At 40.7% G+C, this 19,865-nt stretch overlaps 1 protein-coding gene across 1 annotated transcript; it reads left to right on the top strand.

The window, feature by feature from the left end:
- Nucleotides 1–752: 752 nt before the first annotated feature.
- Nucleotides 753–1,646, top strand: LOC112204028. Its single transcript, XM_024344913.1, has one exon. The coding sequence runs from the start codon at nucleotides 753–755 to the stop codon at nucleotides 1,644–1,646; it is 894 nt and encodes a 297-aa protein (XP_024200681.1).
- The last annotated feature ends 18,219 nt before the right edge of the window (nucleotides 1,647–19,865 follow it).

Here is a 19,865-nt window from a genome sequence, read left to right as displayed (position 1 = left end):
CACAGTCTCAAACACCTTCAAATCTTCCTCCACCGATCAAAACGAGCTGCAACAAGGTTAGGAATACATTCAGTACTTCCCCAACAACCAAAACCCAAGGAAATTCGACCGGAAATCGCCGGAAAACTGAGATCAAAGCAAAAATCCATTTTTTTCCATTTCTGCAATTCTCCTCATATCTCCAAAACCAAAGCTACCCAAGGTGAAATACTTACATAGCTAGAAGGAGAAGGAAGAGAGGATCACGCCGTGCCCAACGATGCGTCTTGGGGTGGCCGGACGGCGACGAATTCGCCGGAGGAGTGCGACGGCGAAAAGAAAAGAAAAAAGGGGGAGGGGGTGACTCGGGTTCTACCCGTGCTCTCTCTCTCTTTTTTTTTTTTTTTGATTCTTTCCCTTTTCTCTCTCTTCCATCTGTTTTAATAAGCCCCCTTCCACAAATAGAAGCTCACAAACAAAAAGCCATGCCAAAAATAGAAATTTCTATTTTTGGTCATAACTTTTCCGATATAAATCCAATTTAAACAAACTACGTGTCCACGAACTCGATTTTCGTATTCTACGACAATCTCAAATAAATTTTCTAATTTACCGGACTAAAGAAAAAGTCACTCCTCGGTCAACCACGGTAAAAAGTAACTAATAAAGACTTTAAGGTACGGGGCATTACACAGCGAAAAGCAATCGAAGATGCAAAACTGAGAGATCTGAGAGTCAAGAATTATTTGTTCCAAGCCATCGACAGGACAATTATGGAGACAATCCTTAATAAAGAAACAGCGAAGAGCATATGGGACTCAACGAGGCAGAAATACCAAGGTTCCACCAAGGTGAAACGAGCTCAGTTGCAAGCACTTCGAAGGGAGTTTGAGATACTTCAAATGCAAGAGGGAGAAACAGTCAATGAGTACTTCTCTCGGACTCTCACCATTGCCAACAAGATGAAGGCTCACAGTGAAAGGATGGAAGAGATCGTGATAGTAGAGAAGATCCTGAGGTCAATGACTCCGAAGTTTGATTATGTAGTATGTTCTATCGAGGAGTCAAAGAACCTTACAACAATGAGCATTGATGAATTACAGAGTAGTCTGCTCGTACATGAGCAAAGGATGCAAGGTCATAGGGAGGATGAACATGCCTTGAAGATCACAAATGCAGTAAGGGTTGGAGGAAGAGAAGAAGAGAGGTTTGGAGGGAGAGGAAGAACTCGTGGTGGCTACAGAGGAAGAGGTCGAGGGAGAGGCAGAATACCTTTCAATAAGGCTACAATTGAGTGTTACAAATGTCATAAGTTAGGACACCTTCAATATGAGTGTCTTGACTGGGAAAAAGGGGCCAACTACGCAGAGTTTGATGAGGAGGAGGAGATGCTTCTAATGTCATATGTAGAACTCCACAACTCAAAGAGAGAAGAGGTATGGTTTCTCGACTCTGGCTGCAGTAACCACATGAGTGGTAATAAGAGTTGGTTTTTGGATTTGAATGAGAAGTTTAGGCACTCAGTAAAACTTGGAAATAATTCAAGAATGGCTGTGATGGGGAAAGGCAATATCAAGCTACAAGTTGGTGGAATAACTCAGGTATTCAGTGAAGTTTATTATATACCTGAGTTGAGGAACAATTTATTGAGTGTTGGTCAACTCTAGGAGAAGGGATTAGCCATTTTAATTAAGCATGGTTTGTGCAAGCTATACCATCCCACAAGAGGTCTAATTATGGAGACTACAATGTCGGCTAACAGAATGTTTGTGCTGCTAGCATCCATTGCACAAAAACCTAAAGTGTCAACCTGCCTTCAAATTGTCTCTGAGGATGAAACGCACCTGTGGCACCGTTGGTATGGACATCTTAGCTTCAAAGGATTGAGGACACTTCATTACAAAAGAATGGTGAGTGGTCTACCACTACTTAAAGCTCCATCCAATTTGTGCACAGATTGCTTGGTAGGGAAGCAACACCGAGACTCTATTCCTAAGAAGAGTTTATGGAGAGCCACTCAAAAACTAAATTTGGTGCATGCTGACATTTGTGGACCTGTGAAGCCTGAATCGAACAGCAAGAAAAGGTACTTGATTAGTTTTATTGACGACTTTAGTAGGAAAGTGTGGGTGTATTATTTGTCTGAAAAATCTGAAGCTTTTGTCATCTTCAAGAAGTTTCAAAACTTGGTTGAGAAGGAAATTGGGAAGGTCATTTGCTGTTTACGTATGGATAGAGGCGGAGAATTTACTTCACATGAGTTTAATCAGTTTTGTAGCACACATGGCATACGTAGGCAACTCACCGCTGCCTACACTCCTCAACAAAATGGGGTGGCTGAAAGAAAGAACTGAACAATTATGAATTTGGTGCGTAGTATGCTGTCAGAGAAGCAAATTCCAAAGGAGTTCTGGCCCGAAGCTGTCAACTGGACAGTTCACGTACTTAACAGAAGCCCAACCCTAGTTGTCAAAGACATGACTCCTGAGGAAGCATGGAGTGAAATCAAGCCAACAGTGGATCACTTTCGAGTATTTGGGTGTATTGGCTATGTTCACATTCCTGACAATAAGAGGACTAAATTGGATAACAAGAGCTTTAAGTGTGTGCTTCTTGGTTTAAGTGAGGAGTCTAAGGCATACAGGCTCTATGATCCGGTTTCAAGGAAGGTTGTGGTGAGTAGGGATGTGGTATTTGACGAGCATGCGAAGTGGGACTGGAATAAGAGTGCAGAAGAGATGAAGAATGACATCTTAGAATGGGGTGATGAATCAGAGATTGAAGAGGATGAGGAGCAGGGTGAAAGTGAAAATGAGAATGAAGAAAATGTGCAAACTAATGGAGGAGAAGTAGAACAAATTGATGGGAGTGGAGTCGATAGCACACCACTCATAGATTCCTCAGAAAGGGCTTCACCGAATGAACGAGAAGGGAGGAGTAGAAAGAGGCCATGGTGGATGCAAGATTACGAAACAGGCGAGGGTTTGTCAGAAGAGGAAGAAGTGCATAATTTGGTCATGTCTACATCTACTGGAGATCCGAGCTCATTTGAAGAAGCTAATGAAAGTCCAAGGTGGAGAGAAGCTATGGACAAGGAGATCAGTGCTATCGAAAAGAATGGAATGTGGGATTTGATTGTTTTACCAACTGGAGCAAGGAAAATTGGTGTGAAGTGGATTTTTAAAACAAAGTTGAATGAGAAAGGAGAAGTTGATAAGTATAAAGCTAGGCTTGTGGCGAAGGGGTATGCTCAACAATATGGCATTGATTATACTGAAGTATTTGCTCCAGTAGCTCGATGGGACACAATCAGAATGATCCTGGCAATTGCAGCACAAAAGAATCGGTGTGTTTATCAGTTAGACGTTAAAAGTGCATTTCTGCATGGGGAGTTATATGAGGATGTTTACGTCGAGCAGCCACAGGGATATGAGAAGAAGGGAGAAGAGCATAAAGTGTACAAGTTGAAGAAAGCATTGTACGGGGTAAAACAAGCTCCCCGAGCTTGGTATAGTAAGATTGAAGCTTACTTTGTGAAAGAGGGTTTTGAAAGATGTCAATGTGAACACACTCTGTTCATAAAATCCGAAGAGGGAGGTAAGATGTTGATTGTAAGTCTGTATGTAGATGATCTAATTTTCACAGGCAATGATGAAGTTATGTTTGGAAAGTTTAAAGCTTCAATGGAGATGGAGTTTGACATGACAGATTTGGGCATGATGAATCACTTTCTTGGTGTGGAAGTTGTGCAAAATTCTGAAGGAATATACATCAGTCAGAAGCAATATGCCCAAGAAGTGTTGGAAAGGTTTGGCATGGAGAGAAGTAACTCAGTAAAGAACCCAATTGTTCCAGGGTGTAAGTTGGTGAAGGATGAAGGAGGGGCTAGAGTTGATGCAACGACGTATAAGCAAACGGTAGGGAGCCTCATGTACTTAACAGCCACTAGACCGGATTTGATGTATGTGATGAGTTTAGTAAGTCGATATATGGAGAGACCCACGGAGTTACACATGCAAGTCATTAAGAGGATTCTTCGATATTTGAAGGGAACAACTGATTTGGGAATTTGTTACAAGAAGGGAGGTAATGGAAAGCTAGCAGCCTATTCAGATTGTTACAAGAAGGAAGATGATGAGAAGCTAGCAGCCTATTCAGATAGTGACTATGCAGGAGACCTCGATGACCGGAGGAGTACTTCAGGGTATGTATTTTTGCTAAGCTCAGGAGCTGTGTCGTGGTCCTCAAAAAAGCAACCTGTAGTCACTCTGTCCACTACCGAAGCTGAATTCATTGCAGCAGCTTCATGTGCATGCCAAGGAATATGGATGAGGAGAATTCTTGATAAGCTTGGCTGCAATCAAAGTAAGTGCACGACTATCTTTTGTGATAATAGTTCCACTATTAAGCTGTCTAGAAACCCAGTGATGCATGGAAAAAGCAAGCATATCGATGTTAGGTTCCATTTCTTGCGTGATCTTACAAGAGATGGAGTAGTGGAGCTAGTACATTGTGGTTCTCAAAGTCAGATTGCAGACATCATGACCAAACCTCTTAAGCTGGATACTTTCGAAAGGATGCGTGAGCTGCTTGGGATATGCAAGGTGCCTTGTGAGTAAACTGATTGCTAACCGCAATACAGTTTAAGGGAGGAACTGATGGAGCATTAGGGTTTGTTGTGTTAAACTGTTAGGGTTAAACACATTTAACGTTTGGTTATTTATTGTTCTTGTTAATAATCCCTAGTTAATAGGGTTCAGTTGCTTAGGTTTGAATTATTCCCAACCATGTACCACGTTCTTAGGGTTGTTGATAACGTGGGCTGTCATGTTTCTTTCTAGTTGTAAAAGGCTTGGTTATAAGCCAACATTGATGCATTAAACGAATAAGCTTCAAACTCCCAAATACTATTGTGTTCTTGTGTTTGCATAGTCTGTGCTTCAACAGAAAGAAAGATGAGAATTTGCAGCAAAAGTGACTAAGCAAACTTCAAATTTCAATGCAGCAGCTTTGAAATATTTGCGTCCCAAAAAGCTTCGAAGCGGTGCCAATATAAAGGCCAAATGAGAAAAGTCTTGGCGGTGGCATTTAATCTGGGCATGGAGCTTTAATTTAAGTGTGGTCAATGTGATCCAAACCATCCCAGAACTTGACAAAGCATAAAGCAATATATATATGAATGAATAAAGAAAAAACAAAGAACGAGTGCTCTGGTGATGTGCAGGCCACGAGATAGATTAATTAAGCTATGCATAAAACAAAAGGGCTTAATTAACAAAGTTTCCAACACAATTGCAGAAGCTGACAAAGTGGCATTGCAGACCATCAATTCATGCACAAGACAAAAGCTCTTAATTAAGCTATGCATAAGACAAGAGGTTTAATTAAGTGCAACAATAAGATTGATGTAGAGCTGGGCTTGTGAACACGAAGGAAGAACTGAGTGGGGAGTATTCCTACCCAATTTCTCACAGGAAAGCACAACAGAAAATTTCAAGCTTCTAAGTGTTGAGAGATTTCCTCTAGTCGAAGACCCATGCCTGCTCCCATCTCCAAATCACATTCCATCTTCGGACCCATCTCCAATTCGACTTGGCAGTAGCGCCGAGCTCATGTTCTATCTGGGTTTTGGGTAAAGACGATGGAAAGAAAGAAAGAAAGAAATATAAGAAGTGAAAAAGAGGTGAAAAGGGAAATTGGGAAAATATAGCAGCTGGACCTCCGTATCACTTTGGGCCTCTATGGAGCTTCTGATGGTGACCCATAATAAATCTGGGTGTTCAAAAGAGAAAAAGAAAAGCTCGAAAGTGCCTCTGATCTTCAAGCAAAAATTAAAAAGTGCGACTCGGAGTTTACTCGATGCTATGGGCGTCCAAATCAAAAATACTCAAACATAGATTTCGTAAAAGTGCTTCGAAACCCAAAATGAAATTTCTTTTGGTACAAAACCAAGAAAGCTCAAAAACCCACAAATGTCAGAACTACAATAGTTTGATCCCTTCACAGGGTATGTAGGCAATCTAGCGACCCACTAGATGCAACCACAAATTCAAATCAAATCCCTGACTCCACCAGTCAAATTCAGCAGATCCAAATCTCTGACTCCACCAGTCAAATTCACCCAAACACCAGAAAAATCAAATCATTCCCAAATTACCCAAAAGCAAATGCAAGGGCTCTAAACCCTCACAAACATCTCAAACACAAATCCAAAAATAAATGGGTCATCTACCCATTTAAATCCCAAATGCTGGAACTACATGTGGTTTGATCCCGCAAGGGTATGTAGGCAATTTGGAATCATAATCTAGATGCAACCACATCCTAAACACTATTCCTATTCCAAAATCCAAGACTTCCAATGGGTCATTCACTTATTGGAACTCTTGAACTACAAGTGGCTTGATCTCCTCCCGGGTACGTAGGCAACCCATTACAAAATTCGAGTGCAGCTGCAAAAACAAACAATCACACACTGGTTTCTTTATAAATGGAATCAAAGGGTGTTTCCCTTGTAACAAGGGATTGTAATTAAGAGACACATTCTGTCTTGAATGGGTCGAACCCAAGATAATTAAAACTCTATTCTGTTAATGAATACGAGTGAAATTACGTTGGGTGATATTTTACACTTTGTGCAATTTTTAACCCAACAGAAATAAATGAGTTTCTTTTTCCACATCTTCCGTAAACCAAATCAGAACCTGATATTTTATCAAAGTATTAATTATATGCGCACTTCCTCACCACTTGGCTAATTGGAAAGTGGCTTTACTATAATCAAATTTGACTCATTTTTTTATAACATTAATCAATATAAGTCTTTCTAGAGGGTGTTAGCTAAGTGGTTGGAGCACTCACGACCTAAGATCGAGGTCATAGGTTCGAGTCACCATGGGGATATGAGTGAAATCTTTTGATCCTCTTTTTAAAAAGAAAAAAAAAACATGAACTTGTTTTATTGGGTCTGAATAAGAATAAGAACACGTCAAATGTCAATGCACCGATGCAACAAAGCTACCATTACGCATTTCTATATTTCTTGGTCAAATATATGTAATTTTTTTTTCTTACTCGAATACATGACCTTTCAAATAGAAATTTTTTTTCTTACCACCTATGTATCCATCAAACCCCACACACACACACACGGACTCACATTTTTTTTAGAAGAAGGAATTACATATTATTAAGCAATTTAGATAAGTAAAACAGGTATTAGTACATTGGATAGCCAGTGAGGTCTACCCAATACCCCTTGTGGAAAAGAAGGGAACAAAAGTGCTACCTAACTAAAACATGCGCTGCCTGAAAATAATTCCTAGGGCGTATGTACAAATAACTGTAAGAAAGAAGCGGAAAAATTTCTTTGCTTCTTCTATTACATCACTTGCAACCAAAACAACATAATTGAGAAGATCGCAATGACAACATTATAGTAACGACAGTAGAGTAGCAACAACACCAGGGGAAGACTTCCATGTACTCACTCCAAAGGCTGGCTTCGTCATAATTTGAGGAAGGTCCACAGTTAACAAACCCAAATACTAATATCTTCCGATTTGTTCCTCTTTAATTTTGCCACACACACACGGACTCACATAATTACTTATTTACGAGCCTTTATTTTTATTTCTTTAAAGTTTTTATTTTATTTTATTTTTTATTTTTTTATTTTTAACGGAAGGACAACAAACTTATTTTATTAAAGTCTTTTAAGGGAGATAAAAATACCAAGTTCTTCCATGCATATGCAAAAGGTCGTGGGAAGCAAAATAAAGTGGAAGGGATTTCAGATAAAACGGTAACTGGTGTGAGGAGTTACATGATGTGCAAAATGCTTTTATCTCTTATTTCACGAAGTTATATTCTACAGAGGGTTGTGCTAATCTTGAGCTGGTTCTGGACAAGATCCAGCAAAGGGTATCGGATGAGGTTAATGTTAAGCTGATGAGAAGGTTTGAAAGATGGGAGATTGAAGTCTCTTTAAGGCATATGGTAGCACAAAAATCTCTGGGTTTTGACAGAATGCCCGCTTTATTCTTCAAGACCTACTGGCCTATAGTGGGAGACACGGTTTGTGATTTTTGTTTAGGGGTGTTAAATGATGGGAAGGAGTTTGGTGATTTCAATCATACTTTGATTTCCCTTATCCCAAAGTGCTCAAGTCCCAAGCATGTAACAGAGTTTAGACCGATTAGCCTTTGTTCCATTGTCTACAAGTTGATATCGAAGACACTTGCTAATTGGCTCAAAAAGTTTTTACCTGAGATCATTTCTTGTACTTAGAGTGCGTTTGTTCCAGGAAGAAACATCCAAGACAATGTGATTGCCGCCTTTGAAACAGTTCATACTATCCAAGTACAGAAGAACACGGTGACTCCCAAAATGGTCCTTAAATTGGACATCAATAAAGCATATGGTTGTGTGGAATGGGGTTTTCAGAAGGATGTAATGCTGAAACTAGGGTTCGTGGAGGATTGGGTGAATCTGATAATGAAATGTGTAAATTCTGTATCTTTTTTGGTGTTGTGGAGAGGACAACCAGTGGGGTGTTTCAAGCCAACTCGAGGGATATACAACAAGGTGACCAAATATCCCCATATCTCTTCCTTTTTGTTTCTGAAGGGTTGTCTGGGCTTCTTCATGATGCTGATTCTATGACACTTATTAATGGAGTTAAAGTGGCTCCTACAGCACCCTCAGTTTCACACTTGTTGTTTGCGGACAATAGTCTTCTGTTTGGTAATGCAACGATACAAGAATGTGTTGCGCTGAAACAATGTTTTCTCCTCTTTGAGTGTGCAGCAGGTGAGCATATAAACTTCCAAAAGTCTGCATTGTCGTTTGGGCCCAATGTATCTAAAGAGGTGAAGAATGAGGTAAAAGGGATTCTAGACGTACCATTAGTTGACTTTCACGAGAAGTACCTGGGGTTACCAATGACAATTGGAAGAAACAAAAAGGATGTCTTCAAGAAGTTGAATGAAAGGTTAGATATTCATCTCCAAGGTTGGCAAGGAAAGTTCCTCTCAAAAGTGGGTAAGCTTGTGTTAAATAAAGTTGTTGCCTAAGCTATTCCCACTTATTCAATGAGTGTTTTTCATTTGCCCGTTTGAGTGTGCGAGAAATTTCAATCTAAGGTGAGTAAGTTCTGGTGGGGGAAGGGAGGTGACACAAGTGTTTAACAAATGTAGTCCGTTAGATAAACTAAACATTGTGCTAATCAAATGGTTAAACATTTTCCAATTTGGCTAATTTTTTGTAGGATTCATATGTGTAGGTTACTAGAGAATGAATGATGTGATTATTAAAATAAAATACATGCTAAAAATAAAAACTGTTGAAGGATATCGACATTGAGTGTGCCTCTTCAAACTAGGATTTAGTTCTAGAGTTGTAATAGAAGAGAAGGTTCTAGATTTCCAAATTATATTCGGATTCTATTTCCTTGTATGACAAGATTATGTACTTTGTAAATCCCTATATAAAGGGCTCCTATTATCAACAATAGAACACACACAATTCTCTCATCAATCTCTTTGCAAATCATATTTTCCTTAAGCACGTTATCAGCATGAGCTCTAACCCTAGCCCAAAAGAAAAAGAAAAGAGAAACAAAACCCTGAACTGCCGCAGCTTACAACCCTAGTCGCAAGTCCCTGCACCAGCCTGCCAGCGTCCCTCGCCTTACAGTCCTGCTCCACGCGCCTGCTGCCGTACTGCTGCCGAGCCTGCTACTACCTGCAGCCCTGCAGCCTACACCCCGCGCGCATCTGTAGCCTCCTGCCACAAGCTCTCGTGTTCCAGCTAGCAAAGCCACCGACCGGCAGCACCCGCAAACTGCTTCCTGTATCACCACCGAGCCATTAGCCACAACCAGGATTGTAAACAAGTTACAATCCTAGATTAGGATCGAACAGCCACTGCAATCCTAGCTTAGGATCGAACAGCCGCTGCAATCCTTTCATGGTTTCAAGCCCCGCAGCCTCCTGCCGCAAGCACTGCAGCCCACTTCCGCAAGTCCTGCTGCTGCCATTAGCTGCTGTTGCTGCCAATTGTTACTGCTGCTGCCCTAACACGCCTGCTCCAACACGCGCGTGTTCTCAAGACCTGAATCATCAAGTAAGCTTTTGCAATTAAAGTTCTTGCTTTTTTGTCTTTTAAATTCCTTTATTTGCTGCATGATTTGTATAATACGAACATGAGTTCGATTATTTAATAAGCGGAATTGTGGGGATTCACGCTAAACGAACTAAGAACGTTCGTAATCAATGAACTAAGAGTGTTCATAATAAACGAACTAAGAGCATTCGTAATCAATGAACTAAGAGTGTTCATAATATTCGGACTAAGAGTGTCCGCAAGCATCAAATTGTGACCATATTAAAACATCATTGTTTCGGTCTAATCTAAATTTCTTGGAAATCGATTTCTTGGTAGCATTAAGGCTCGGAAATCTTAATATTAGTTTTCGTGGAAGAATTGACTCCGGAACTAATCCGTTCTTGTTTCTTCTTTTTGGATATCAAACTTGAACGAGCTCGATTTTACTCCATTGGATTCTACGGGCACGAGATATTTATTGCCTACAATCCAAGAGCCTTGTTCTAAAGGAACCGCTCAAGACTCACAAACTGAGATAGATAATTCCAGGGCACTTACCCTGATGAAGCGCCACATGGAGATGGCACTCCAATTTGAGTACATGAATGAGGCTAGTGCTAGAAACCTTTGGGTAGTGCTTCGTTAATATTTTAACAACATTCACAATTAGAGGTGGCAAACGGGCCGCTAAGCACGAGCATGACACGGGCCCGACACGCTTAAAAGAGGCCCGCCACGGCCCAAGCCAGTTAGTGGCCCGGCACGACCCGAGCACGTTAGAATAACGAGTCGGGTTGGGCCTAGGAATATTGGCCCATTGGCCCAGCTCGGCCCAGCACGGCCCGAGCACGACATATTGTGGGCCGGTCCATTACAAATACAAAATTTCATTTTGTTTTTAAAAATATTAAAATACCACAATGATGAGATTTGAATATTAGACATTTTTATTTAAAATTGCATCACAATTCCACCAATGCTATTTCTTTTATGTTGTAAAATTAGTGAATTAAAACATTATATCATTGTTTTGACATAAAGTATCTTTTCTAAATATTAAATATATGTTTATTAATAAAGACTAATCTCGTAATAATACAACTATAGAATGAAGGAAAGAATAATATGATACTAAATCTTCATTATATTAATAAAGATTAATCTCACAATAATATTCTAAAAGCAATATATTTTGAGTCATTTTTTTTTTCTTTCTTTCTTGTAGGAATATAAAAAATTATTAGAAAACTAATCTTAAAAAGCTAAGATTAAGAAAAACATTGTAGAACTTAATTTATTTTAATTTTCTAAATAGTTAAATAAAATTAATTTTTTGGACTAAATACTGTTTAGTCCTTGAACTTTTGCCTTAAAAACACTTCAGTCCTTGGCCTTTTAATTTCACATGTTTAGTCCTTGTACTTTAAAATTTCGAACCAATAGGTCCTTGCCGTTACTCTTCGTCCAAATATTCCGTTAAAGTGCTGACATGGCAGTCTCTCTGTGATAAAATGATTATTATACCCTCACATCATTTTTTTTAATTAATTAATTAATTCTTTCCTTTTTCTTTTTTTTTCGGGGAAATAGGCAAATTTGTCTCTCTTCTTCCCGATCTTCACCAAGGGCCTCTCTTTCTCTGCTCTCTCTCTCTCTCTCACACACACTGTTCTCTACAACCAAAATGACCCCAAGTTGGGTTCCTTTTCTGCGACGCCATCACCGTCGCTCAGCCCTCGGCGGTGCTCGCCCTCCCTTGGCTCGAGCCTCGTGACCAGCGATTTCTCTCTCTCACTCCCCCCCCCCCCCCCAAATACTCAAATCTGAAAAACTCAAAACCTCCTCTCCCTACTTTTGCAAAATAAAGCTCACCAACTTCCCCCACCAGTTCTCCGCCGTCCTTCTCATCATCGACCACGACGCTGCCGCAGCCGCTCAGACCACCACAACCCATGACGGCGCCCGCTCCCACTGCCACTCCCTCAACGCCTACTTCAACCTCACCAAACCCCAAATCAGAAACCCTAGCCTCCAAGCGCCCCAGCCTTTCCATCTCGAACTACAAATCGAAGCAGCTGACTTCACAGTGGGAATTGGAGGCGGCATCAAAGAAGAAGTCGTCATTGGAGCTGCGCAAATCGATGGGATCGGCGAAGGGGTTGGGTTGTGATGGGTGCACCAGCGGTGAGTCGGGTCGGGTTGGTTTGGTGGCTCTGGGTCTCTAGGTAGGTGAGGCGTCGACGACCGAGACGATGGCTTTGCCGCCGAAGCCATGGGCAATTTTCATCTGGGATTGGAAATGCAGAGCAATTCAAAGTTAAGATTCCGGCGACAGAGGAGTAGGAGTGGAGCATGGTGACGAGTGATGGAGGAAGAGAGAGAGAGAGGAGGAAAAGAAGGGGACTGTGGTGATTGAGAGAAGGGTTTGGTAAGAGATTTCGGCGCGGCAACATGGTGACGAGTGCTGGAGGAAGAGAGAGAAGAGGGTGCTATAATGTCAACCGTAAAAAAAAAAAAAAAGAAGAATAAATTATAAAGAAAAAACAAAAACAAAAAACAGAGAGAAAAAAAATAATTAATTAATTAAAAAAAATGATGTGAGGGTATAATAGTCATTTTATCGAGGAGAGATTGCCATGTCAGCGCTTGAACAGAATATTTGGATGGAGAGTAACGGCAAGGACCTATTGATCCGAAATTTTAAAGTACAAGAACTAAACATGTGAAATTAAAAGGCCAGGGACTGAAGTGTTTTTAGGGCAAAATTTCAAGGACTAAACAGTGTTTAGTCCTAATTTTTTTATATTCAAATTAAGATTTTAAAATCCTGCTTTATAGTGGATAGGCACGAGCACTGCCCGTTTATTGACCCGGCACGATATGGGCTCGGGCCATGGGCCGGACCGGGCTTGATGTTTAAGTAAATGGGCCGGCACGAGCTCGGCACGATAATAAATGGACTGGCCCAAGCACGGCACGAAGCACGACTAGGCCCGCTAAAAATGGGCCTGGTCGGGCCGGGCCGGCCCGTTTGCCACCTCTATTCACAATTTTCCGAACTTAGAAGCATGATGGAATTATCTCTGCTTCTCTAACTTTGACAAAGTTATGGAATATTGTTCGGAAGCTCTCCGCATCAGACATTGATGCATGCCTGTGAAAAACTGTCACAGAAGAACAATTGATTGAGAAAACCCTCAATACCTTCCCTGTCTATGCTATGAGGTCCTCTGATTTATTCCGGACTCATGTAAACGCAAGACGGATCACAAATTTCCATAAGCTAATTGGAACTATGGCATGTGTTGAAAGGCACAACCACGAACTTTGTGAATGGAAAATATGGTAGGCCTCAAGATGGCTACCATGAGCACCGTTCAATGGCTAGAAGAAGTCGCCATGGATGATATGATCAACATGCTCATAAAGGTAATCGCCAAAATTGGCAAATACATGACAAAAGGAGTCATGATGTTGAGGGTTGGGGGTTGGACACCATGGCGCCACTTTTGGTCATGGTAACACTATTCCAACGCCAATGGTCCTAGGGACCATTTATATTGCGTCAATACGCCTCAATCAAGAGAGCATCCTCTACATTATGTTTTATGGAGTACTTGATCAATGGTGATCAAGACATCGAGTTCAAAAAGACTTTAAATCTGGCAATGAAGACAAAATGCCATAGATTTTTATTTCGAATAGTCTTTTATTTTTTTCCGAGAATTATGTAATGACAATTATGCCTTAATCAATAAATGACAATTTTGTATTAACTCTTTCTCAAGTGGCGCATCCAATGAAGTATGATGTCTAGGAAAGTGATTGAGACTAGTGGTACTTAAGAGAGCCTCGCTCCACCGACATCTCTCTCTACTTCCCTGGTCATATTTCATTGGAGTTACCAAACGGATTGAGTGACAACGATTTGTCTAAGTTTGATTTTTATTTTGGATTAGACTTTGGTTAAGAAACTTTGATGTAAACATTAGCTATTAATAAAGTGTCAATTCTTTTACTTAATGTCTTGGACATACCTTAATTCAAACTTTATTTGAAAGATATAAAAGCCAATGGTTTTCATGTGGAAACACATTGTGAGAATGGACAAGAGTTCCTTTGCATCACCTCTAATAACTACGGACATAAACCAGTATTAGAGAATCTTATGTGTTGCTTTAGTGGGTTGTATGCAACCACTATTCGAGTCATTGAATCCAACCATGTCATGAGAGATGACTTATGGGATTCTGACACATATAGGCTTTGGCACGACCCTTTGGGACACCCAGGTCATGATATGATGATCCGTGATACTAAAGACTTCACACGGACATCTCTTCTTTAGAACGAAGAGAAGTGAGAATCAAAAGTCGATTCAAAGAGAGCATTGCACCACCGCTGCGCCTTGGGGAGCAGCCGCCATGCACCACCGGCCAGCCAACGCCGGCGCCGTGATCCCCCTGCTGCAAAATCATGGCTTTGATGCCATGTATGGAGACTTGGCTCCTCTCTCTACTTCTCAAAGTAAATTGTGACATTGTGGCTCAACCAAAACCTTCATTGGTTGATTATAAGGCCAATCTTTCGTTCTGTAAAGCCTGTTTTGTTTTTAGGATCAAGACCATCCTATACAAAGGACACTAAAGAAATAATTCCATTCTTACATAGAATCCCAGGGGATTTTGTGGATCGATTCAACCAACTTGCGGACTGCTTAGATGTTTTATGGTGTTGGTTAATGTGCAGACACACTGGTCACGTGTCGCGCTATCATCCACTCGTAATGCTGCTTATGATGAACTCCTAGCCCAGAACATATGGCTACGGACTCACTACCCAGATCATCTCATTCAGTCAATTTGACTTGATAATGCTAGAGAGTTTACATCGAAAATTTTCGATGACTATTGCATGGCATTGGGTATTGATATCAAATATCATATTCCCATGTACACACCCAATTGGTCTCGAGGAAAAGCCACCATTAAAAGACTACGATGGTAGCCCGAACTTTGGTAATACGCACCAATATTTTCCGCTTGGGTTATACAATATCACATGCAACTATGCTAATTCATCTACGACTCATAGCAGCCACTCAACGTTTATTTGTGTTACAGCTAGTGACTGGGTTCGAGTCTAATATCTCATACTTATGCATATTTGAGTGTGTGGTTTATGTGCCAATTGTGCCACCACAGTGTATCAACATGAGTCATTGCAACGAATGCATATATATATATATATATATATATTTGTGTTAGACATAAGTCTCCAACCTTAAGTCCGCTATGTAGAACCCTTGACAGGCGATCCCTTTTTTGCTGGATTTATGAATTGTCACTTTGATGAGACAGTCTTCCCGTCGTTAGGGGGAGATTAGAACGTCAATGTTTAACAGGAACGATAGGAATTGTCGTGGTCTGTCCCCACTATATCTCATCTTGATCTCCTAAAAGTGACGAGATCACATATACCAGCTACAAACATGTCTGCAAGGATTGATGTCCCCACAAGAGGACATGGTGCCACCCAGAGGAGATGGGTATGGCACCACTACCATGGATGGTGGTATGGTGACGCCACAAAGGTGTCATAATGGCGTCATAGGCCATGGTTTCCGCTAGAGAGCTTAGGAGACCTATAGGTTCGATGGATTCTCGCCCTCAGAAGATAGCGAGTTTGGCACAACTTGATCCATTGATCATTGATACTCAAAATCCGTCTTATGAGAATATTATGGATTGTGGTTATGTCTAAGAGACATCATTGGGGGACGCCTCAATGTTAGAACCAATTCTTGAGAATATAGAGATCTCTACGAATTACACTAGTGTACATGAAGACGTGGAATTATTGATACCAATGACATCGAACCTTACTCCGTTGAAGAATGCCAACGTAGAGAAAATTAGCCTAAATGGAAAGATGCGATCCAGGTTGAATTGGATTCACTAACGAAGATGAAGGATTTCGGGCCTGAGATGCCAACACCTCCTAACATAAAACATGTTGACATTAATAGGTCTTCGTTATATAGAGTGATGAGAAAAAGAGATGGTAATCTCACTTTATGGCACAAGGCTTCTCACAAAACACCCTGGAATCGACTACGAGAAGACATATTCTCTCGTAATGGATGTCATTGCACTCCACTACCTTGTCAATTTGATAGTTTATGAATAACTGAACATGCAGCTTACGAATGTGGTCACTATGTATCTTTATGGGGATCTAGATACGGAATATAATGAAGGTTCTTGTGAACTTCATTTACCCAAGTCAAGTGGCTCTAGACCATGGAGCGCGTTTGCAATGAGGTTGAAATGCTCACTAAAGTGACTGCTTGATTGGGAAGGGATATGATGAACTATGCCCACATGTTTCCATGACAAGTTTCGGATTTGTAATTGTCGCGGTTTATGTTGATAAACATAATTGGAACCTATGAGAGTTAAGGGAAACCGCTGAACACCTGAAATCTGAGTTTGAGAGGAAGGGCCTTGGGAGAACACGGTTTTGTCTAGATTCAGAACTTGCATACCATGTTAATAAATGTTTAGGCATTTTTATAAAGTCAAAGATGCACTTCTATGGTCGTCCGTAGTCTTGGCCCTAAAAGGGATCCATTTCGTCCCAGGGATGATGACGAGAACGTGTTAATAGCAAAAGTGCTTACCTGAGTACAATATGCGCATTATTGTACTTATCACAATATAAGACCGAACACCTCAATTGTTACGAACTTGTTGGCTAGATATAGCCCCGCGCTAACGCAACGACATTGGACTGGTATAAAGACAATCTTTCGTTACTTAAAATGTACGATAGATATGGGCTTGTTTTATCCCTACAGAGAGAAAAGAGTGACGGAAGAATGAGAACGGATCTCATTAGCCCAAGAGGCGCAGTCCAAGACGCTATGATCGGCAAAGCTGCCACTGCAAAGGGTGGCCGGCGTTATCCTCTTCCCTTACACCAAAATGATGGTGATGTTTGCTGATGCATGGTATCTCTCTGACCTTCACAAAGGTCGCTGCCAAATGGGTTATGTCTTTACCATGGGAAGCACTGCGACATCTTGGAGGTCTACAATGTTGCCACTTCCTCGAATCATACAGAGACTATTGCTCTATATGAAGATGTGCGTGAATATGGCTAAGGTTTGTAATTGGACATATTTAAGGAACTTGTGGTTTGAGTCTACCACAGATGAACCTACATGCATTTATGAGGATAATGTAACTTGTATTGAGCAAATGAAATTAGGTTTCATCAAGGGCGACAACACCAAGCATATATCGCCTAAGTTCTTTTACAATCAGCAACAACAAGCACTTCTAAATATTGAAGTGAATCAAATCCGATCTGAGGATAATGTAGTGGACTTATTTACTAAGTCGTTACCTAAATCCACCTTCGAGAAACATGTAAAGAGCATCGGATTGAGAAAGTCACTCCCATGATTGTAGCAATCAGGGGAGGTATGATGTCTACATGTTCGATCTCGAAGAGTGAAAGACGTGTTGTGCTCTCTTTGTCCTTCGACTAGGCTTATTAATTTTTGTCCCACATGGTTTTTATTACCTAGCAAGGTTTTTAGTGAGGCAACGATCAATGCGTCATCACCAAGTTTGAGCTGCACAAGGGGGAGTGTTGAAGGATATCGACATTGAGTGTGCCTCTTCAAACTAGGATTTAGTTCTAGAGTTGTAATAGAAGAGAAGGTTCTAGATTTCCTAATTATATTTGGATTCTATTTCCTTGTATGACAAGATTATGTACTTTGTAAATCCCTATATAAAGGGCTCCTATTATCAATAATAGAACACTCGCAATTCTCTCATCAATCTCTCTGCAAATCATATTTCGCTTAGGGATTTTGTCCATTTACACCATTTTCAGAGATTTTTTTTCCACTTATCCCATTAAGTTTTTTTAATTCCCTCTTACCTAAAACACTCTAAGGAAGTCTTCCCTAATACCCCATTAAGATTTTTTTTTTGTTTTTTAATTCTTTTTAATACCATTTTACCCTCACCCCTTTGTTACTTAGAGAGAGAGAGAGAGAGAGAAAATGGAAGAGAGAGAAACCATAGGAGACTTTGCCGGAGCCCGGTCACCAACTTTCGCCGGATTCCGATCACCGGCAGCCGGAATCCGGTCAACTTTCGCCAGATTCAAGTCACCGATTGACGCCAACCAGAATTTTCTGAAAAACTCACTGGAAATGTTTATTGCCCCCAATAGACATCTATTGCCCCCTAATAGAAGGGCAGTAGACCTCTATTGTCCCCCAATAGACGATTATCAGTCATGTATTGCTCTCCAATAGACTTCTATTGCCTCCCAATAGACGACTATCAGCCATATATTGCCCTCCAATAGACGTCTATTGCACCCCAATAGGACTTTCAATCGCTAGAATGGGAACTAATCTCTCTAAATTTAAACAAATAAAACTTTGATTACAGAAAAATAAACAAGGAAATTACATCAATTCAAAAACGTCTATTGATGTATTGCCCCCCAATAGAGCTTTATTACCCGCCAAATCCCCCTTTCCTCCTAGGCCTTGTACCCACATTTTACCCAAAAAAAAAAAAAGACAAAAAAAGGAAGAGAGAGAGGGTCAAGACGTGCTCGATCTTAGACGAAAAAAAAAAATGCACACAACCAAAACAACCACCTTCCAACAGAGAATGCAATACACACATCACCAAAGCAGGAAACGAGAGAAGACAACAACTACAACTATTATTCCATTCCGATTCAATTCAATTCATATAGCACAAAAAATCTTTTGGAAAAAAGCAACCATAGAATGTGCTAATCCAATCCCCATAATTTCATAACAATGAGGATCAATACAACCTAACAGGCTCATAATAGCCAACAAGATAATCAAAACAAGGCTAATACATCAAAATTAAAACAATATGAGATCTTTCTGATACAATATATTCAAAATTCTCATGCATATTCTCCTTAATTAGATCGCGAAAAGAAAACCTCCAGATTCTACATGTCAGCCGTGTGCTTGACATCATCGGCCTTCTTCGACGGCTTGTCATCGTCGAAAGACGACGACGACGAGCGGCGTTGGGAGTAGACCTTCTCCATAAGCGAAGCCTCTGGTATCTCTTCTAGCTCCGCCATGGCTTCCTCTATACTAAAGATCGAACAGTTTCAGAGGGAGAGAAAGATAGGAGGGGCAGATCTGAAGGGAAGGGGAGGAAGGAGATGTGGGTGTCGTCCTCCAGTTCCGGAGCTACCATGGCAGAGAGAGAGAGAGTGCAGATCGGAGAATGAGAGAGAGAGAGAGAGAGAGAGAGAGAGAGAGAGAGAGAGAGAGAGAGAGAGGAGAGAGGGAGAGAGAGAGAGAGAGAGAGAGAGAGAGAGAGAGAGAGAGAGAGAGAGAGAGAGAGAGAGAGAGAGAGAGAGAGGGAGAGAGAGGGAGAGAGAGAGAGAGAGAGAGAGAGAGAGAGAGAGAGAGAGAGAGAGAGAGAGAGAGAGAGAGAGAGAGAGAGAGAGAGTGGAATGATAATAGTTATTTAATTAGGTTAAGCGTAAATTGTTATTTTGCCTTAAATTGGGCTAGTGGGAATAAAAATTTGTTGCTGGGGTAAGTGGGACAATTTTAGCTGATTTTGGTGCTTTGGGTCAAAGACCCTTTACCTTAAATAAAAACATCCTCACTTTAAGAGTTTAAGAACGTCCTCTCTTGATCCTCCCTTATAATATATATATATATATATATATATATATATATACAG

This window comes from Rosa chinensis, chromosome 5 (assembly GCF_002994745.2).
Source record: "Rosa chinensis cultivar Old Blush chromosome 5, RchiOBHm-V2, whole genome shotgun sequence".
Taxonomy (NCBI): domain Eukaryota; kingdom Viridiplantae; phylum Streptophyta; class Magnoliopsida; order Rosales; family Rosaceae; genus Rosa; species Rosa chinensis.
This window is presented reverse-complemented; position numbering and strand designations above follow the sequence as displayed.